This window comes from Poecilia reticulata, chromosome 3 (assembly GCF_904066995.2).
Source record: "Poecilia reticulata chromosome 3, P_reticulata-male-v2, whole genome shotgun sequence".
In the NCBI taxonomy this organism is placed as follows: Eukaryota; Metazoa; Chordata; class Actinopteri; order Cyprinodontiformes; family Poeciliidae; genus Poecilia; species Poecilia reticulata.
The window spans coordinates 23,178,096-23,198,189 of NC_088832.1; the positions used below are offsets into that span (position 1 = coordinate 23,178,096).

At 37.9% G+C, this 20,094-nt stretch overlaps 1 protein-coding gene across 1 annotated transcript in view; it reads left to right on the top strand.

Annotated features, from left to right (window-relative positions):
- The window catches only part of galnt2 (UDP-N-acetyl-alpha-D-galactosamine:polypeptide N-acetylgalactosaminyltransferase 2), a 66,571-nt gene that overhangs the window by 41,124 nt on the left and 5,353 nt on the right, over window positions 1–20,094 (top strand). Inside the window, exons 3-12 of the mRNA XM_008405798.3 lie at window positions 4,908–5,061; window positions 9,486–9,584; window positions 9,667–9,734; window positions 9,822–9,887; window positions 9,981–10,102; window positions 13,323–13,410; window positions 13,506–13,593; window positions 13,688–13,791; window positions 16,177–16,303; window positions 19,682–19,774. Of these exons, the coding sequence (XP_008404020.1) occupies window positions 4,908–5,061; window positions 9,486–9,584; window positions 9,667–9,734; window positions 9,822–9,887; window positions 9,981–10,102; window positions 13,323–13,410; window positions 13,506–13,593; window positions 13,688–13,791; window positions 16,177–16,303; window positions 19,682–19,774 (1,009 nt within the window). The remainder of the gene's footprint in view (window positions 1–4,907; window positions 5,062–9,485; window positions 9,585–9,666; window positions 9,735–9,821; window positions 9,888–9,980; window positions 10,103–13,322; window positions 13,411–13,505; window positions 13,594–13,687; window positions 13,792–16,176; window positions 16,304–19,681; window positions 19,775–20,094) is intronic.

Below are 20,094 nucleotides of genomic sequence, written 5' to 3' on the forward strand. Positions count from 1 at the left end.
AAATGTATAACTTGTCCTATATAGAGTTTTGTACTGCTTCCAAGTTTGTTGTTCTTTCAGCAAATGGCCTTTTATGAATCTGAATACTTCACTTAATTATAGCTTTACTACAAAATTTGTTGACGATCATTTTAATAATCGATTCATCACGATTAATTCGATTAATCGTTTCCGTCCTAATTGTTTTCAGTGGTTGTAAGTCTGTCTTAACATTTTTCATATTTCCCTGCTTGTAAAGGACGGTGAACTTAAAACTGAATTAAATATTCACCATTGTTCAGTGTTTGTGGTGTCACTTTAGGACAGATATGCAGAGCATTTCTGAACATAAATTCTTCATCTCTGTTGCTATTACTTGGAAACACAACAGCAAAACACGACTTCCTGAATGTTTTCAGTCTGGAGCATCTCAGTGAAGAGAGACAAGAGAAAGAGAAAGTGTTCAAACATCTGCGAGGTTCCGCAAATCAGACTGCAGGCAGACAAGTTCAGACTAACGGAGATAATAAACTGCTGCCTTAAACTAGACGGATGATTCTCCTCTGACTTTACAGAGGAGGGAAAATGTCAAATAAATAAACTTTCCCAGCAAGAAAGGGTCCATTAATTAAAAAAATGTTTTCAGAAAGACAGGAATAAATCGTCATATCTCGTAAATGCTTTACAAATTGAAGCTTATGAAAAACAGAACTAAAATAATGCAGATTTGATTCAGTGGAATAAAAACTTCCCAAACACAAGGATAAATTTCAATTAGATAACTTTCTTATAACTTTTTTCAGGTTTTATTTCTTTGTAAATAAAAATAAAGCAGCAGAAGAGTAAACATCAGAGTTTTACATTTATCTGTAAGATCAGCTGCATTCAGGTCGGCTTGCTTTCTGCTGAAGTATTCACATGAGACAGTATAATCTAGAAAATATTAATAATTTAAGTATTTTGTAAATTATGCATGAAAAGTAAAAGTCAAGTTTGTAATATGAACACATCAAATTGTGTTCAAAGTCATGAAACAACTGCTTTTTATTTTAACATTATTTCTGCACAAAATCAACCTTACGTTACATTTATAGGTGGGTAACATTTCTTTCTATTTGCTAATTTGAAACAAAAGTGTAATCTATGCCCTTATTGTTATCTTCTCTCTTTGCCTCTCACTCTGTAAATTCGGTCCCGTTTAAACCTGCAGCTTTCATATCTTATACGAATGTTTGATAAAACTGAATAAATCTAGCAGCGGAGCGTTTACAGCGTTCCAGCAGAGCTGCACAATTTATCACACGTTTATCACCATAACGGCGTCAGTATGTGCAGTGTAATGTTTTCACTGCAGCAGAGCAGCACAATATGTTGCCGCTAAGTTTCAGGTTTTACACATGCAAATTAATTCTGCATGCCAGTAATAAACTGAACCTGCTGCTTGGACTTTCACTGCTGATGAAGATGCTAAAAAGAGGCTGGGAAATGTGCTTTACCTTTGATATCTTTATTGCAAAAACACAAAATCTGACCAAGTATTTTGCTCTAGTTTCTATTCAAAGATCTTTTTACACTTGAAATAAGACAAAATTAACTTTTAAGCAAGATATAGGAGCTCGTTTTATGTAAATAAATCTTTAACATGAATGAAAAAGTTCTAGTTCCATTGGCAGATTATTTTACTTATAAGACATTTTCCCATGTGAGAAGTGAAATAATCTGCCAACTTAAAACAAGCTCCTATATCTTGCTTAAAAGTTATTTCAAGTGTACTAAGATATTTAAACTAGAAACTAGACCAAAATACTTGGTCAGATTTTGTGATTTTGCAGTGCAGCATCATGTGCACCGATTATACTCCATGTGTGGAGAACTTCTCCACCTCTGCATGTTTCCCTGTTGGATGGAGTCAGTAGAAGCACAAACTGAACACAGACGATTCCCAGGAGGCCAAAGGTCACAGGAAGAGCTGGAAGCAGATTAATGTCAGATGAGAAATGAGAAAATATGAATTTAACACAACTTTAAATTGAGTTTCTATTTGTGCAATAAGAATGTTACTGTAACAATTTATCGTTTCTCACATATTCACCTTTCACTATGCACCGTAAGATTAAGTTGTGAGACATATTTACTGAAAGACTGTTGTTTTATTATTATTATTATTATTATTATTATTATTATTATTGTCTCGTGCATTTAAAAGACAGGTGCAACTTTACAAACTAAATGTTTCTGTAATGTTCCTTCTGGAGAGAAGCGACATTCTCCTTGCAACCCATAAAAATGAACTCAGCAGCATATTAGTGCTGCAACTGGAGATTAATTTATAATAGATTAGTCTGACAATTAACCAGATAAAAAAATGTTGCCACATTCTGCAGATTTTTTATTTAACCACGTAAACCATTTTTATACAATATTAGAAATGTATTAAAAGATGCAAATAAACAAGAAAATAAACATAAGTTCTTTAGTGAATGCTTGATCATTACAAGAAAGTGAAAAGCTCGGCTCTTTCTGCTGGATTTATCATCAATCCAGTGTAACAGTAATCTGGGACTCATTTTTGGATTAATTGATTAATGATTGGTCAGCAAAAGGTGATAAACAGAAGATATTTTTACAGAATTGAACGAGGTTCAGCTGAATCTGCCACGTGAGTTCTGATTGCAGAAAAAGAGTTTATTTTGGCTTGGTTACTTCCCTGACTACGTCGTTTCAGAAAATGTCTCATATTTTTGTTTTTTTTTTGTCTGTATACTCCAGTTAATGATTAATCGATTACTAAATTAGTTGACAATTATTTCAGTTCATGACGATTAATCGTTTTGAGGTTTGTAACCTGTGCATTTCCACCAGCAGCCCAGTGCTGCAGGGAGGAACCCACATGCAGGTTATTGCTGTTTAAATTTCTCCACAGTGATTAATTACTCCTCCTACTGACATATTTCAGCAAGGACATCGCAGTCACATGCTACGGCGTCTCCAGTTCTGTTGGTTCTGTTGTAGATCATTCTTCTAATTAACATGCCAGACACATGAAAGACTCGCTCTCTCCTCCTCTGAGAGTTTCTTTGTCTGCAGCACACGCGCTCGTCTACGCCGAGAGACGCTGTAATCTCACGTTTCCACATGTTTCCCTCAAGTAACCAGCAGCTAAATTGTACTAATGGGTCGTATTAATATCTGTGTTTTTCTGCGCGTCATTAATCCACGTTAAACTGTGAAATTAAATGTGACAACTCAGTTTGCAGCGCAGTTCGCTCTCTGTAGTCTGGTCACAGTGCATCTGAAGACACAGTCATAATATCTGTACTTAAAAATAAACTTGTTGGTTTGCATGTTATTTAAAGCTGCAGCAAATGTGCGACCACAAACCTTAGTTTTTTTTTGTTTTGTTCCCCCCTGACTCACAAGCGGTTCATGATGCGTATTGCAGCTCAGCCTCCGTGTCGTCGCTCTTTGCCCATGAATCCCACTCAGCATATTCATGCATGCATGCAGCATAAATTCCCCGTCAGCCTCTCTGAGCGCCGCCTTGTTGAGCTGCAGCTGTAACCGGTGAGCTCTCACTGCCACACTGGATGGAGTCTTACCTCAGACGGGCTGCTGCCCACATTTCTTACTCCCAGGGAAGTATCACCACCGTTCAGTCCAAAAACACGTTTGCAGGCCTTGTGACAGTCTTTGGCCGTTTGCTGACAGTTTTCCACTCCTAAATTAGTTTGACTTCTTCTTTGGCTGGTAGATATGAATGTGTGGTTTTCTTTCTCGTCAATCAACATTTAGAGTTTAAAAAAACCGTGGTGTTCTCTGAAGCTACAGATAAGTACAGAAAGCTGTTTCCCATAACTTTGAGAAACTGACATTAAGACTCTGAGCATGCTAACGCTGCAGGGACATTCACATTTTAAAGGTTGAGGGACGCTGCAGGCATGGGATAAAAGACTGACTAATCTAAAAGGTTCTTCGATGGTATTTTGAAGTTAAATGGTTAAAGCTTTTAAATGTGAAGTACTTACACTACCACCATTTGAATGTTGGTGTGATGTTCTTTGTGGATTAGACACCTTCCCAAATATCCATCAGTCAATAAAATATCTTCGCAAATGTCTGGCAAATGGGAGGAGGATGTATTTTTAAATTTCTAAATGTGATCTTAAAGGGTCTCAACTGTTTCCAAAAACAGACCAAGCACTTAAAAAACCCCACCAAGCTGTTAATCTTTTTGTACCGTTACCTAGCAACTCAAGCTGAGCGCCAGCACATTTGGTCAGCAGGTTTTACCGGTGTATTCGTTGTACAATGGCTGCTAGAGAAGATGAGTGTTTTTGTTGCTGATTTACCATTCAGAAACGACTTGCTGCATTCTTGAGAGTTGTGTAGGAGGCTCTACTGATGCTTTTCAAAGCTGTACGTTTGTGTCAATGTTGTCTCAGGTTAAGCTGAACCAGTAATCAGGGCTGGGTTTGAATACTGAAATTGAAATGTTATATTTGAAACATTTAAGCAAAACAGCACACCACAAAACAGAAGAAATTTGTGCAATTATTCTGGTCTCAGTATGATTTTTACTTAAAACCTGTGAGTTTTGAAACATTTGACACATTCAGTTCAAATTTATTTAATCGAGGACATCACATTAAGCAATGTTACGTGTTGTGAACAGAGTAACTGTTGTTTTGTACATAATAATTTGCAAACAAGAGGGAAATTAAAATGAAAGATTCCCGTCTCACACACTAAATTTCTGCGACTCTAAACAAGAAAAACATGAAAATGTGTAAAAAATAAATAAAACTAAAACAAATATGTGAAACTGATGTTGACAAACCTACTTTGTTGTGCAGAATTAGCCATTGCTTCACCTGGGAACTAAAAACTCTCAGACCTGCTACCATTTTCATTGTGGTTTTTGTGTGCAGGCAAGGTGCGCTGGCAGGATTTCAACCAGAACCTTTACATCGGCGCTACCTTGGTCCGACCGGGTCAGGATCCTTACGCCAGGAACAAGTTCAACCAGGTGGAGAGCGACAAGCTGCAAATGGACCGAGCCGTTCCCGACACCAGACACGACCAGTAAGCGTCCGCTGTATAAGATGAGAGCCGGCGAAGGCACCCTGCTGTTCCTGTTAATTACATCTGCTGCGTGTGCGACTGCGTTTCCTCATGCTGCTCTTTGTCGCCTGTCAGCTTGACTAATTGGTACCAGACTGGATAAGATCTCCTGGGAACTCCCTCCATTGTTGTCTGTGAGATAAAACCAGGAAGTCTCCACTGAGCAGACTCACTGATGTTTTTTGCCCTTGACGTAAAGCAACACAGCCCCCCTTCCCTCCGCCGGTGACGGCTGCAGATTGTTTGGTTTACAGGAGATAAAAACGAACTGACATGCCGCTGACTGAATTAATCAGAGTAAATTATCTCTTAATAAGCCAGAATGCCATGCCCCTCTCATCCCATTTAGCCTCAACATTTGAATGCAGATAAACTGTTGTTATTAAGCTCTTTTTGGGCTGAATCCCATTTACTAGCCTGACCTCTGCACAACCGCTTTCCTTTAACCTTTAATTTGAAATCACAAAGTGTAACAATTACATTATTCCACTGCGAAATGGGCTCCCTTTAGGAAGCCAATAGTCACTTTACATAAAATAAGTGATATTAGAATGCCCACACAGGAACTTGCAAACTCTTGATCTTTTGCTCATTTTTTCCACAAACATCAGAGTAATCGATTACGATTTACAGATCTGGAAAAAACAGAGATCCTTTGAAAACCTCCTGGTTTCTCCACCAAATATTGGTCTCTGAACTCTTCCCGAGTTAAAACATTAGTATTGTTGTTTCTAAATGAATATGAATTTGTTTTCTTTGCATTATTTGAGGTCTGAAAGCAATGGATCTTTTTAGTTATTTTGACCATTTCTCATTTTCTGCAAATAAATACTAAATTTTTGCTTTGATTTTCAGAGACATGTCAGTAGTTCATAGAATAAAAGAACGATTAATTTTACTCATAGACCATAAAGTTACGCCTATGCTTCTGAGTGACTCGGTTTTAAGTCATTTATCCATTTTTGTTTTTAAATACAATCCTTTGCTAAGCTAACTGTAGCGTCGCACTTTGAGCTGATGTCACGGTAAATAAACGGTCGTTTACATGCAGTACCATGCAGACCACTCGGGGGCGCCAATGAACCACAGTTTGAGAAAGACTGACTTAGAAAACCGAGAAAACAAAACATTACCGAAATCTGGGATTTAAAATCTGATAAAATTACCAGAAAAAAAGGGTTGTAGAGAAGTTCATCTGAAATATAAGGCTGGATGGATAATGCTCAGAAAATCCGTCCTGTCAAATACATTCTCCATCTTCTCTGCCTCCATCTTGAAAGTTCAGGGTGGGCTCTGTGTGTGTTTTTGTTTTTTACGCTGTTAGATGAAGCTGAATTGAGGAGATGGAAGAGACTCCACTCACCCAGAAAGCCCACTTCGGTCTGTGAACATTTCTCCGGAAGAAAATTTGATATCTGTTCTTTTTGCCGCTCATTTTTGTTGACAGGAACGTTTGTGGAGTAACACCACTGTTTGTCAGATAGTTATCTCTGCTCTGTTGCACCTTCCTCCAATATTTCCACGATACTTTAGTTTCATTTAACATGCATGTCTGTATCAGTTATATTGCTGTCTGTAACTTTCTCAGATGTAGAAAAACAGAACAAAAACCAGATTATGTTGCTGATTCTTTGTGATTAGATGTTCTCTCGCTGTTTTTCATCTTCATTTTTCCGTGATGCTCTAAGGTTTCAGGTTCAGCTGTCAGTTTTCTGACCTTATTTCATGCTCTTACTCTGTGTTCATGCTGATTATGATGACATTCTGTCGGTGTGTTGCTTTACTCTGAAGAGACGGGAACATTTCATGTCTTAGGGAATGAGAATACTCTGAATCAATCATTTCTATCTCTGGTTTTTTATTGTTAGCTTTAAAATCTGGACCAACTTCACTGACGTTTTGCATCACTCTCTTGCTAAACTTACACATTTTTGGTATTTATGAAGTATATTGAACGCTATAGATTACAAATAAAATCACAGCAATACAATAAACAATAAACGAGTGGGTAGAAGTATAAACTTATGAAAACCAACTCCTACTCCAGCAATATTATTTGTAAGTATTTTTCTTCCAGATTCTTGACTAATGCAGTAGATTCAATGATATGTTAATAGTAGCTCTAATAGTATTAACAACAATAATAATTATGATATTAACACTAACAATGCTATCTAACAAAGACAGTTTATCATATTTAGTGCAAACCATTCCCTTGTACAAAGGTTTGAATTTAAATACTGTAGATTATTTGTGTCTTTGTTGGAGAAATGCTAAAGCTTTTCATCAATAATCCAGTGAAATGTGTTAATTTCTTTACCATTCACAGGCTGTATGGACGATCTTCCCTTTGAACAGTGACATGTAAACGCTGCATTAATCATCCTAATGGAGCAAGTCATTAAATTCATTCAGTGGTTTTTATGGCAGCAGCCTCTGCTGAGATGTGTTCTGTGATTTTTGGGTTGTTTCTATAAACACAGACATGCTTGCTCATACTGTATATTGACCTGACTCAGACCGTCTGGGCCATTAGGCCGCTGACGGCACTGGGACGAGTCCATTGATCCAGTACTGATGTGTCATTTGCACAACGTGCATCAGTTCAGATTGCTTCCTTATTGTCGGTTTAATCCAGGGTTGCAGCACTTTCAAGACCAGATCAAAAGTGCTTTTAGGCTTGACAAAGGTTGTAGTAAAGTGAGATTATGTTTGCCGGTATAAATGGAACCGTAACGGCTTCCTGCAAGATTAATGCAGGCAGTTTAAATGCTAATGCTCTTCTGACTAATGTATTTTTGGGACAAAAGGTTGGAGCATTAATACTTAATTAATACCCTCTGATTGTTCTTTTATCACCTGTCAGTAGTTTTAATTAGGACTGAAATGATTAATCAGATTAATCGTGATAATTTAAATAATAGTTTATTAATTAACTGGAAATTACAGGAAAAAACAACCAATTCAAAGCAGCAATTAAGCCAAAACTGTACAAAAATTATATATTATATGTTGTCAGTATTTTTTAGATGCATCCTCAGCTACAGATGATCAAGTCTTCACTAAAAAGGAATGCTCCTTTATTGCATTTTAGACAATGACATTTTTATTTTATTTAAAAAATGGATTGAATAATTTGCTTATTAGCTTTTTTTAAGTATTTCTAATGTTGCATTAAAAGGCTTAAATAGTTAACTGATTTTTTTTTCTATCTGATTAATCGATTAATCATCAGAGTAATCCATGGATTCATTGATTACCAAAATAATCACTTGTTGCAGCTCTGAACTGAACAGTAGTGGAAGGATGGTCACATGAAACTATATAGATATGCAGATGACAAAACGTGAAAGAGTTCAGAGTGTCAATACTTTTGCAAGACACTGAATCATTTGTTCTCGCAGTTTGTTTCAGCAGGAGAATAAAGTTTCACAGTTGTTAAAAAATAAATTTAGGAGCAGTTTACACATTTTATACTGGCTGAACATCTGGAGTTAATCATGAGGTGTGGCTGCTGGAAACCATCCTCCATCTGGACCGGGTCCAGCACAGTGTTCAGTGTTGTCACAGGGTTTACTGGACTCACTGATTCCAGTCTGGATGGTGTCACTGGTGTTACTGGGTTTTAAATTAAGGCAGGATTTCTTCATCAGAGCACCAGTCTTCACGTTTATGTTGTGTGGTTTCATGCCTCCAGGCCTGTGTGAGCAGAATCCGAACCATCTGGATTTAAAGGGGACGTTTTTTTGTGCCTCCATTTTGGATCTCGACTCATTATTAAAACAGTCTAAGTGCTTAAAAAAAAAAAAAACGCAAATTTTTTTGGCATATCACATCTGGAAAATGAGCCGTTTCAAAAACTTAAAATTGTTAAGTCACATTCCACGGGCACTACGCCGTTACCTAGCAACCCCAGCGAAATCCAGGTCGTCACCTAGCAACCCAACCTGAGTCCCAGAACGTTTGGTCAGCTGGTTTTACTGCTATATGCACTGTACAATGACTTCTGGAAAAGAGAAGTTACCATTCAGAAAACGTCTGATGGATTCTTGTTGTTTTGACTTTAAGAATAAACCAAGTTAAATACAAACTAAATAGATTTAAAACAAAAACAGAAGAACTGTTGTAAAGTATATTTACACATTCAAAGTGTTATTTTTACACCCAGCCGTCTTACATTAGTAGCATCATCCGATTAATTACTATTGGTTGTGCAGGAGGCTCTACTAATGCAGGAAGGAATCATAATTGGTCACCTTTAAGGTTAAAGGGCCTGGCTGGTTCATTCAGCAGTGTGATTGTGTGTAGAAACTTATACACAGGTTAGGGAATTTAGAAAAAGAAAAGTGTGTTTTCATCTTTGTCTTGTTTGGTTTTGTATTCAGCTGCAGAAGCAAACAGTGGAGGTCAGACCTGCCAGCCTCCAGTGTTGTCATCACCTTCCATAACGAGGCTCGCTCTGCTCTGCTGCGGACCGTCGTCAGGTAGCGCTGTGCTCTCTGTGCTGTTATTCTCTGATTTATTGACTCAGGTTTATTCATCCATTTCATGTTTCTCCCTGTTTAGCGTCTTAAAGAAAAGTCCTCCTCACTTGGTCAAAGAAATCATTTTGGTTGACGACTACAGTGACAACCGTGAGTCTTCTGCCCCGTCGCTAACCGTTCTGTTTAAATCAGAGCGCAGAAGTGAGTAAAAAGTCCTGATTCATGTGTGTTTTCCAGCGGAGGACGGAGCCCTGCTGGGGAAGATCGAGAAGGTTCGCGTCCTGAGGAACAACCGCAGAGAAGGTACAAAGAAATGAACAGAAAATGTCGGCTGCTCGTTCTGTGGTCTACGAGATGAAACCGCTTTGTTCTGATAAAGCGTCTTCGTTCGCTCAGGACTGATGCGTTCGAGGGTCTGTGGTGCAGATGCCGCCACAGCGCCAGTCCTCACCTTCCTGGACTCTCACTGTGAATGTAACGATCACTGGCTGGAGCCGCTGCTGGAGCGAGTGGCTGAGGTAAACTCAAACACATTCTTCTCTAAAACCACCTTTTAGTCAAAGTTAAATTCCCACCATAGACAGGGTCGTTATGAGTGCTTGGAATCCTTGAAAATTAGGTGTTTTTAAGGTTTGGAAAGTTCTTGATTTCTGTATCAAGTCCTTGAAAGTTCTTGATATTCAAACTGTACAGCTTTGAAATAAAGTGCAATCTAATATTTGATTGAAAGCTTAAGTTTAGAAACTGTTATTTACCAGGTATCTAAGGATAATAAAGAAAAACACTGGCACATTTTTCACACTGTGTGAAGTTAAATCAGATCAAATTTTTTTTTTGTTTTAAATGATTTATTATTTTTGCTAAATAGCAAAAAATGTATCAAGAACATTATTTAGAGTTTTTTTGTACCTTTCTTAAACCAGTCAGGTGTGTAAGACAGACATTTCAAAACTTAAAATCTTGTTATATTTTAGTTTTCCCTGCTGTAAAATGTAAAATATTATCACAACATATTATTGACTAAGGTGATAAATTATATTGTATAATAGTGAGTTCAAACCGTCTTTAGATCATTTGTATTATTTTTATCTCCAATGTGTGCTGCTGGAGTTACACACACTCAATGTTGTGTTATTGCTTCTAGCCTCTTTCTCTTTTATCCTCTAATCGTTCTGTTTGTCTTTGAGCTCTTACATGAGTGTTAATACCTTACATTAGTGCTGCACAGTATATCAGTATCAGTGTGATTAATATTAATATTTTAATAGGCATGCCATAATTGTTAGCTAAGCCATGATGCACGTTCTGCATGCTAAAATGATAGTCGGCCTGTTGGTTGGTGTCTCACTGCAGTAGATTCCAGTAGATTCCTGGTGCATTCACACCAGTCCTGTTTGGTTTTATAAAGATTTCTAGCACTTTTTACATATATTTATGAGCTTATTTTTAATTTTATTACCGTATTTTCTGAACTATAAGGCGCACCGGATTATAAGGCGCATAGAATAGACGCTACAGTAGAGACAGGAGTTGCGTTATGCATCCACTAGATGGAGCTGCACTAAAGGGAATGTCAACAAAACAGTCCGACTCTGGTCGGCGAGGAGAGCCTTCCGCGAGTGGGCCGGGGCGTGGCCGGACGGACAATGGTCACACTTCTCCGTACGCGCACAGCATGTTTGTGGAGAACGTGGTGCTAAATGACCTGCAGACAAACTGATTCTAGACGGTCGGTAGGTAGATAGGTCAGTCAAACTTTATTAACAAACCAGCGTTCTGACAACTATCCCAGCATGCACCGCGCACTGCTTCTTCTATGGGCAAAATGAAGTCGGCGGCTGCTTACCGTAGTTGCTAGACCTGTTGTGGCTCAATATTGGTCCATATATAAGGCGCCCTGGATTATAAGGCGCACTGTCGGCTTTTGAGGAAATTGAAGGTTTTTAGGTGCGCCTTATAGTGCAGAAAATACGGTACTTTTTAAATCTTATTGTAGAATAATACTTGTAATCTTTTTATCTATACTTTTTAATGTCGTTGTAGAATAAGATATTAAATCAATATTTATTCTTGCTTGTGTTTTAAATACTGGGTTACGCTGCAACCACAGGCGAGGAGGGGAACAGGTTTTTCAAATGGTTTGAATTGTTTGACACAGTTCAGTGTGAAAGCAAACGGCTTCATCTGAAAATATAACAAATGTTGCAACTCTGATCCCCAATCAAACCCAGTCTACTGGACTACCAGCTAATCACACCCAATATTTAACATAATTTTTCAAATCTTTCCTCATACTGTGCAGGCCTATTTCTTACAATATTTGCAAATCAGTTGTGAACTAAAATTACAGGACGCTGTGATTCCGACAGCCTCATAGAAAAGCAGGACTAAAATGTCACGATCTCTAAATACTAATCTCATCCCATCCAGAGCCGCTTGACAGCTGAGGGTTTGTGTGATCCAGTTTCTCTGCTGAGCACAGGTTGAAATGACATTTATTTATATGTGAACGCAGCACAGTTTTGTTTTCGGTTCATAATAACCAATGAAGGTTTATGTTTTGTTTTCAATCAATTTCTTTCCATCAACAGAGCGCGTATACGTCAGACTGTTATCGATGTGTGAAATGTGTTTATGGATGGATTTTGAAGTAGTTTCATGTAGGAAAAAAATGAAGAGGTCCTGTTTTGTTTTCTTTGTTTTATTAAAAAAAAGCTTTTACAGCCAAATGATTACAATGTTTATGTTCCGTTTTCCCTATAAATAAAGATCACGGTCTCTTTAGCAGAAAAGTACAGAAATGTTTCATTCACTATTCAAAAATAAAACTTATTTTACATTCATAAACTATTCCTCTGAAACAAATGTGAAGACTTTAACACCATCAAATGCAAAGAAATGTCAGGTAACATAAAAATAAACTTTCATAAATGGTTTTAAAAACGTTCTTCCTCATAGACTATACGGTAATATTAGGTTGCTTTAACTTTTTTAATGTTTATTAACGAATCACACTCGACCTGTCCAGTTAGAAGAATCAAAAGTTGTTTATCCTTTAGGATTAAAATTTACTTAGAATAAATCACAAATAATTAAAGTAAAATTAAATATTTAAAAATAACTTAAAATGAATCAAGACAGCTAAAACAAACTTATCTCTGTTCCCTAACAGGTAAAAGTGAAAGAGAGACACAGTTAATTAAATAAACAGGCTTTCAAACAAATACAGGCGTTAATTGTCTTCAACAAACTGCTAACTAAACTGATTAAATTAAAAAAGTTGTTCAGTCTCTAAAAAACCAAAAGAAATTAACTTTTACTGCTCAATGTGGTGCGTTTTTTGTTTGCAGTTTTCTAAAACTTTTTTATTGTTCGGTTATTTGGTTTAATAAATAATAAAAGAGGGTAGAAACGGCATTCCTCGTAAAATAAAGGATCTCGTTTACAACCTGGAGGTTTGTTTCTGTGTTCAGTGTTTTGTCTGAATCCGTTTTTAACCAGCTGAGCCTCACTGCACTGAAACTCTGCTGGGAATAACGAAGCCGCACAGCTTTCCAGCTCTGAAACTCAAAAAGAAAGTAAACTCAAAACAATATTTTGAGTGGAAATATTTACTTGAACTTTCTTCATCATGAGGTCCTTTGATTTCTGATAAATATTTACTGATGCACCAGATTCCCTGTCATTGTTTAGCTGCAGTGGAAAGAAAAGAAATATTTTTCCGGGCCTGTGTTTCAGGATAAGACGAGGGTAGTTTCTCCAATCATCGACGTCATCAACATGGACAACTTTCAGTATGTGGGAGCCTCGGCCGATCTGAAAGGAGGTCATTTCACTTTTCACGTCTCTCACTGTGACTTGTGTTGCAACTTATTAAGTGACTGATGATGACTGTCGACTTGTTTCTGGTTCTGTTGGTAGGCTTTGACTGGAATTTGGTGTTTAAATGGGACTATATGACTCTGGAGCAGAGACGAGCCAGACAAGGCAACCCCATCGCCCCCATCAAGTGAGTTACGCTCACATCCTGAAACAAAATGGCTCCGTTTTTCACCCAAGTGTTTGTTGTGAAACCCTGACCTCTCTGTTCACCGCACCTGTAGGACGCCGATGATTGCTGGCGGTCTGTTCGTCATGGATAAGGAGTATTTTGAGCGACTAGGAAAGTACGACATGATGATGGATGTCTGGGGAGGCGAAAATCTGGGTGAGTTCCCAGAAGTAGGGTCAACTCCCCCACTATGGGTCAGAAAAACATCAAATGACCTCACTTGAAATTAAATCCAGAAGGAAAACAACATTTAATCTGATTTCTTACACAGTTGCCTTAGATAAGTGTGGCCGGTGGACTTCTGTGTCTGGATTCAGAGGCGATTGCAGTTTATTCAACCATGACATGTTAGCATTAGCACATAGCATGTCCATCCCTTTCTATACAAAATAAGTGTTAGCATGCATTGCACATTGTGATCATAAGAAAACCAAGCGTTTAGCACCATCAGGAAATTAATAACTTAGTATTTATAATGGTCATTGAGAACCCTGGAGAAAAGAAGAAGAAAATGAGGTGGAGCTGGAGGACCAAACCAATAGACATGAGGGAACACAGGAACAGTCAGGTGTGACAGACAAATGCATTATAGAAACACATTTTGTGCAAATATACAACTATTAATATAGATCCAATTATATAAGCGAAGGGTGTGATTAATTATCGATTAATAATTTATTAGATTAAAATGAGTTCCAATCGATTAACTAATAATGTCCTATTAGTCAATCTTTTAGTGTTGTAGTTTGGCCTCCTTCCAGCAGAGGGCGACGCTCGTCATCCTTAAGCGGAGCCGTTGACACAGGAATCAAGATGGCGGACGGGGAGAGAGAAACGGCCCACCAATCTGTCAGGCCCACCCTGACAGATTCCCTGTCATTGTTTAGCTGCAGTGGAAAGAAAAGAAATATTTTTCCGGGCCTGTGTTTCAGGATAAGACGAGGATCATGACAGGGTTCTGGTTTGAAATATAAACGCTTGACAAACTCTTAAAGTTTGACGTTAATATTGATAATTCAGACGAGCTGCATGGCGGAGCGGCGTCAACTTTGTCAGAAAATACGAAGACCAGGATAATATAACAGAAAAGTGGAGAAAATTTGTACAATGATGGAAAAAGACATGATGCCAATAAGCAAGGTATATTTTCCCTAGTCTGATGTCAGTTTCGTGTATTTTGATTAATTTCAGTTCATTTTAGCTGCTCTCTATAGTGCACCGTAAATTAATGCAAGAATGCTTCATTAACCCCAAGGGGGGAGCTATATATTATGTTCAGTAGAAGTTCATTTCATAATCTGCCGCCCTGCTGTAATCTGTTCTTTTTGTTTGGCTCCCACTGATTACTTCCCACTCATTAAACTCCCACTCCCCTATGCGATGTTTACTGATGAAGCTCTCTGCTCCTGCTTCATGCCGCGTCAGGAAATTGTCTGCATTTCCATGCCAAAAGCAGTATGAGCAGAAAGCCATTCAGTGATTATATTCTCAGTTTAGAAATGACAGTGGTGCTCAGATAATAACACAACTGAAACACTGGGTGAAAATAACTGGTCTACACAGTGGAGATCATTTGCAAACTGTGGAGTGATATAATTGCAGCTTTGTCTCCCTGTTGCCTTTGTTTTGGATTCAGTTGGGAAGCGGGATGAGCTGACGGAGCGATTCGCGGTGCTCCCTGGGAGGTGCAGGCAGAGATTCAGAGCTGGATTGACAGTCCAGACTCATTCAAACCCAGAGGATGTCACAAAGCTAACTGCAAATTATAAACACATTTCAAACATTTAGAAGGTGCAGGAGACTAAATTAGTTGTTCTTTTCACAAACCTTTTTTTATGAATTACTGAGCCCCTCCAGGGAAGTGGGGAAACAGTTTTCTTTTGTGTTGCCTCTCAATAAATTAGCCAATACACCCTGGTCTATTTTGTATGCAGTCATAAATGTCACACATTCAAAAAGCCTCAATAAAATTTTTTTTTTAAATCTTAACTCTTTGCTGCAAAAAGCTGATCGAAAATCGATTTATTCACTTTTTGCTTGTCTGTTTGTGTAAGGTTGAGATGGAGCTGCACATGAAAACGGCTCTTTAATAACAATTCAGACTAACAACACAAAAAAGACCATCAAAACTGTCAGATGACCTTGTGAAAATAACTCAGAAATATTCCAAATAGTTTGGATGTATTTTTTCTTTCTTGCAGAAAGTTTCTGTTTGTATCTTAGAAGGAATGAAAAGTCCATGTTTGACCTGTTTTGCTTTTGTATTTTGCACATAGGTTTGTAATGCATTTCTACCCTAAATGAGGAGATATAAAACTTCAGATTTCTCACAAACGAGACAAAAATATACATGGAAAAACCTTTCAAAAACCTTACTATAGGAGAAAGACTTTCAGTTTTCAATTATGCCGCATGAACTGACCAGTAAATTATTGCGAGGTAACGCAAAATAAAGACAATCCTCCATGTTCCCTTGGCGGCTCCGTTAATAATAGCAGACTGTGATGGCCGTTTGTGTGTTTTTTTTTGGGTTTTTTTTAGAGATCTCGTTTCGCGTGTGGCAGTGTGGTGGCAGCCTGGAGATCATCCCCTGCAGCCGGGTTGGCCACGTCTTCAGGAAGCAGCACCCCTACACCTTTCCTGGAGGCAGCGGGACTGTGTTTGCGAGGTAATGCACCAAAAAATAGAAACACACATTTCTATTTTTCACACACTCAACGTTTAGCGTCCTTTGGTGACGTCACACCGAGTTCTTGGCTGCAATCAGCAGTAACAAATGTCCACAGACGAACCGTTTCCAAACTACTCCGGTCCACCTATTAAAGGGTTTTATGCAGATCACACAACAACCACAGTCTTTTCTCAGCTCACTCAGTGTGTGAACGTGCAAATGAGTTGGTGCAGAAGTTTTTTTTTTTTATATATATCTTGGCTTTTCTCAGAAAACATAAAATAAATAAATTAATGAAGAACCCCACCAATTTGCAACCCAAACTTTAAAATATCTCAAATAAGGCTAAAAATGATTCAACTTTTTCTTATGATTCCCGAGGTTTTTATTATCGTTCTTATTGTATTAGTAACCATTAGACGCTACATATCTGCCAGCTGGTTGTTAGTTTGCGATGCCAGAGAAAAGCTTTTTCTGCTTAAGCATCACAAACGTGGAGAGTTTTCAAAACGCTACTGGGACTTTAACTGGACCACTGTGCTTTGGTGAGATTAGAATAAACTGATCTGTTTCACTTTCAGAAGCTCTGAGAACATAGTTGAATTAGGGATGAAACGGTTATTGGAAAAATAAATCAACTAATTTAGGAATCGATTAATCGTTAACTGAAGTATACAAACTCAAAAAGCCCATTAACTGAAAAAACCCCCAACATATTCAGAGCAGCAATTAAGCTAAAATTGTACAAAATATATGTGATATATTTTGCATCTAAGATAAAAAAAATCCTTTGTCTGTAAATATATATTAACCAAAACTCCTCAAGTGGTTCTAATTCACTCTGCTATTGCATTTCAGGCAATAAAATGTTTATTTTCTCATTTAAAAAGAAAATAAACATTTCTTGTGGGGGGTCTCAACTAAGCAGAATGTGCCAATTCTGCTTAGTGCCAATTAGCAGAATGTGCCAATTCTGGATCTGCATCAGATCCAGATTAATTGATCCAATTAATCATCAGAATAAATGATTATTAAAGTAATCGTTAGTTGGAGCGTTAGAGTCCATTTGCATCATGAACTCTTTTCTTTTTCCACAGTCATTTCAGGGTCTTACTTTTCTTTACAATCGTCTCATGAGAGATTTTTTTTCCCCTCTGTGATTAAATGAACTAAAATTAAATGTTGAATTCTTTTCACTTGAGATTAAGCATCATGGTCATGATTAAAGGCATCAACTAGCAAATATAACAAATTGTTGACATTACTGCGACTCCCTCTTGTCTTTACCTGAATGTTTTGGATTTTTACTATCATTACTATGATAGTAAAGATCATCATTATCTTTACTATCTTAGTTTGAAACGAGTGAAGAATCTTCAAAGAGGAGAAAGAGGAAGCACAGAATGCAGCTGATAAACTCCACCGTCTTCTGAACCAGGGGTTTAAAATAACGCATCCGAATCTCAGTTTGTTTTTCTCAGCAGCTACAAACTCTATTTCAATAATCTCAGTTATAAAATAAATTAGAAGTCTCAGTATCATAGCAGCTGCTACAGTTTCAGAGAAAAAGAGGATAAAACATAAAATCATTTCTTTTTGTCTCTCGCAAGAATTTTCTTTTTGCATTATACACTATATAAGCCTTTTATAAATATCATAAATAAGGCTACAAACTTTTGGAAACCAAAGATCCATCTGTGGATATTAGCTGTGTAAAAATATATGTAGCTCAGCTAAACTAAAGTAAATTCACAGAGCTCTGAGTTTTGCTTTTGGGCGGCTTGACGCATCTCCTCAACTGGAGATTTATTGTGTCTAAGCTTTAAAACTAATTTTACACGTCTAAAATTGCTTGTTTTTTATTTTTTCTTAAATGTCCTCGTGTTTTTTTAATTATCCAGTTGGAACAAAACAATAATTAATTTATTTTTGACTCCAACTCAACTGTAATATTTGAAAAAGAAAAATTACAACAAATTTAGAACATTTGGTTTAAAACCACCAAAATAAATCCTTTTTTTTGTCAGTACCAGAGCTCCCTACAATGTCTTTTTGATGATGATTCTTGGTTACTGACGTCTGTCCTGCCCTTGGGCATAAACTTAAATTCTCAAATGATTTATATCAGCTTCCAGCCAAGAGTTTGACATTTCTGTAGACACTTTATACGTCTGTGTTTAACTGAGGGGAGGTGCAGTAATGAATGCGGGGAGAAAAAGTTAAAATCTGTGAGACTTAGCAAGTTTTAAAATGTCAGACAACACACAGCAGTTGGCTACTCGTGATGCGATGGATAAGAGTGGTTCTGGATGGTTCTTGAGCAGGATGAAAATGAACTCTGCAGATATGAATGAGCTTCAGCAGCAGAGTTTAAGCATCGCCTGTCAGTTTCACTCCCCGTTTCGCCTCAGCTGAAGTGTTTGAGTCCAAACGGAGAGCAGCAGTGCAGCGAAAAGCAGTGCCATCTGCATGTAGGTGGCTGCGGTTCCCCGTCTCGCCCTTTAAATAGTCCCAGACAGTGTCCCTGGGAGCTTCAGGACAGACATTGTTTTGTGAGCCTGGGTGACTTCGTAATTGTCCCTGAGGGAGCAGCATTTCCAGCACAGCCAAGCAACAATGGGCTTTTTGAGGCCTGGCCAGCTCACTCTGACTGTGAAGAAAAGTACCTAAATAAAGTTCAGAGGAACATTATCTGCTGGCCTCCAGATGGGCGTTTCTAAGAAAACGTCTTGACTGCAGACTGAAACCACCTGCACTCTTGGACCTTGGAATAGATAATTTTTGTAATCAGCTAGCTGAATCCAGATACCTGTGTTTAGAAATATCCAGAGGTACATTAAAAACAACAAAATGATTTTCCACAGCGGGTAGAATAGTCTTAAAGGGAACCTATTATGTAAAATTCACATTTTTCACATTTATATATTTTCATTTGGTCTTCAAATGCTTCTAAAAACAGCCCAAGTGCTTAAAAAACTCACCCAGACTTTTTTTGGTGTCTAAAAAATGAGCCGTTTCAAAAACGTCTGGAATGTAATGTCGCAAATGAGCAGGTACCCCCTTTACCTAGCAACCCCAGCCAAGCCCAGCCTGTCACCTAGCAACCCAATCTGAGCTCCAACACATTTGGTCAGCTGGTTTTAGCGCTGCATGTGCTGTACAATGGCTGCTGGAAGAGAGAAGAGTTTTGTTGTCGACTTACCATCCAGAAACCAGTTGCTGTTTTCTTGTTGGTTGTGCAGGAGGCTCCACTTCTGCTTTTTAAAGATGTAACGTTGTATAATTGTTTGTCGCCATTTTCACGTTTCTCTGTTTTTAACTGTTTAATTTCTTTAATTTCAGTTGAAATGGTTGAGCTGTGCCGTTTTTCCTCAGGAACACAAGACGAGCAGCAGAGGTGTGGATGGACGAGTATAAGAACTTCTACTACGCTGCTGTTCCCTCGGCGAGAAACGTTCCCTACGGGAAGTGAGTCCAGTCAGATTCTAAATAAACTCAGTAGACGAGGTTCCTAGATCACATCAGTCCACAACACTAGGAACAAGTAAATGGAAAATAACTTTTTCTAACAAGTATTTCAACTCCTACACATTCAATTTCTGTTGGGAGACACATTTGGAAAACTTTAAAATGAATTTATTTTATAATGGCAGCATAATCTGACACTGAAAAATATGAAATCCAACATTTAACATTTGTTGAGCAGGAACGAACCTTGTTAAGATCCGCAACTTAAGCAAACGAGAGATGTGCTGATCTTTGTTAGCCATTAAAAGACAGCAGGAAAA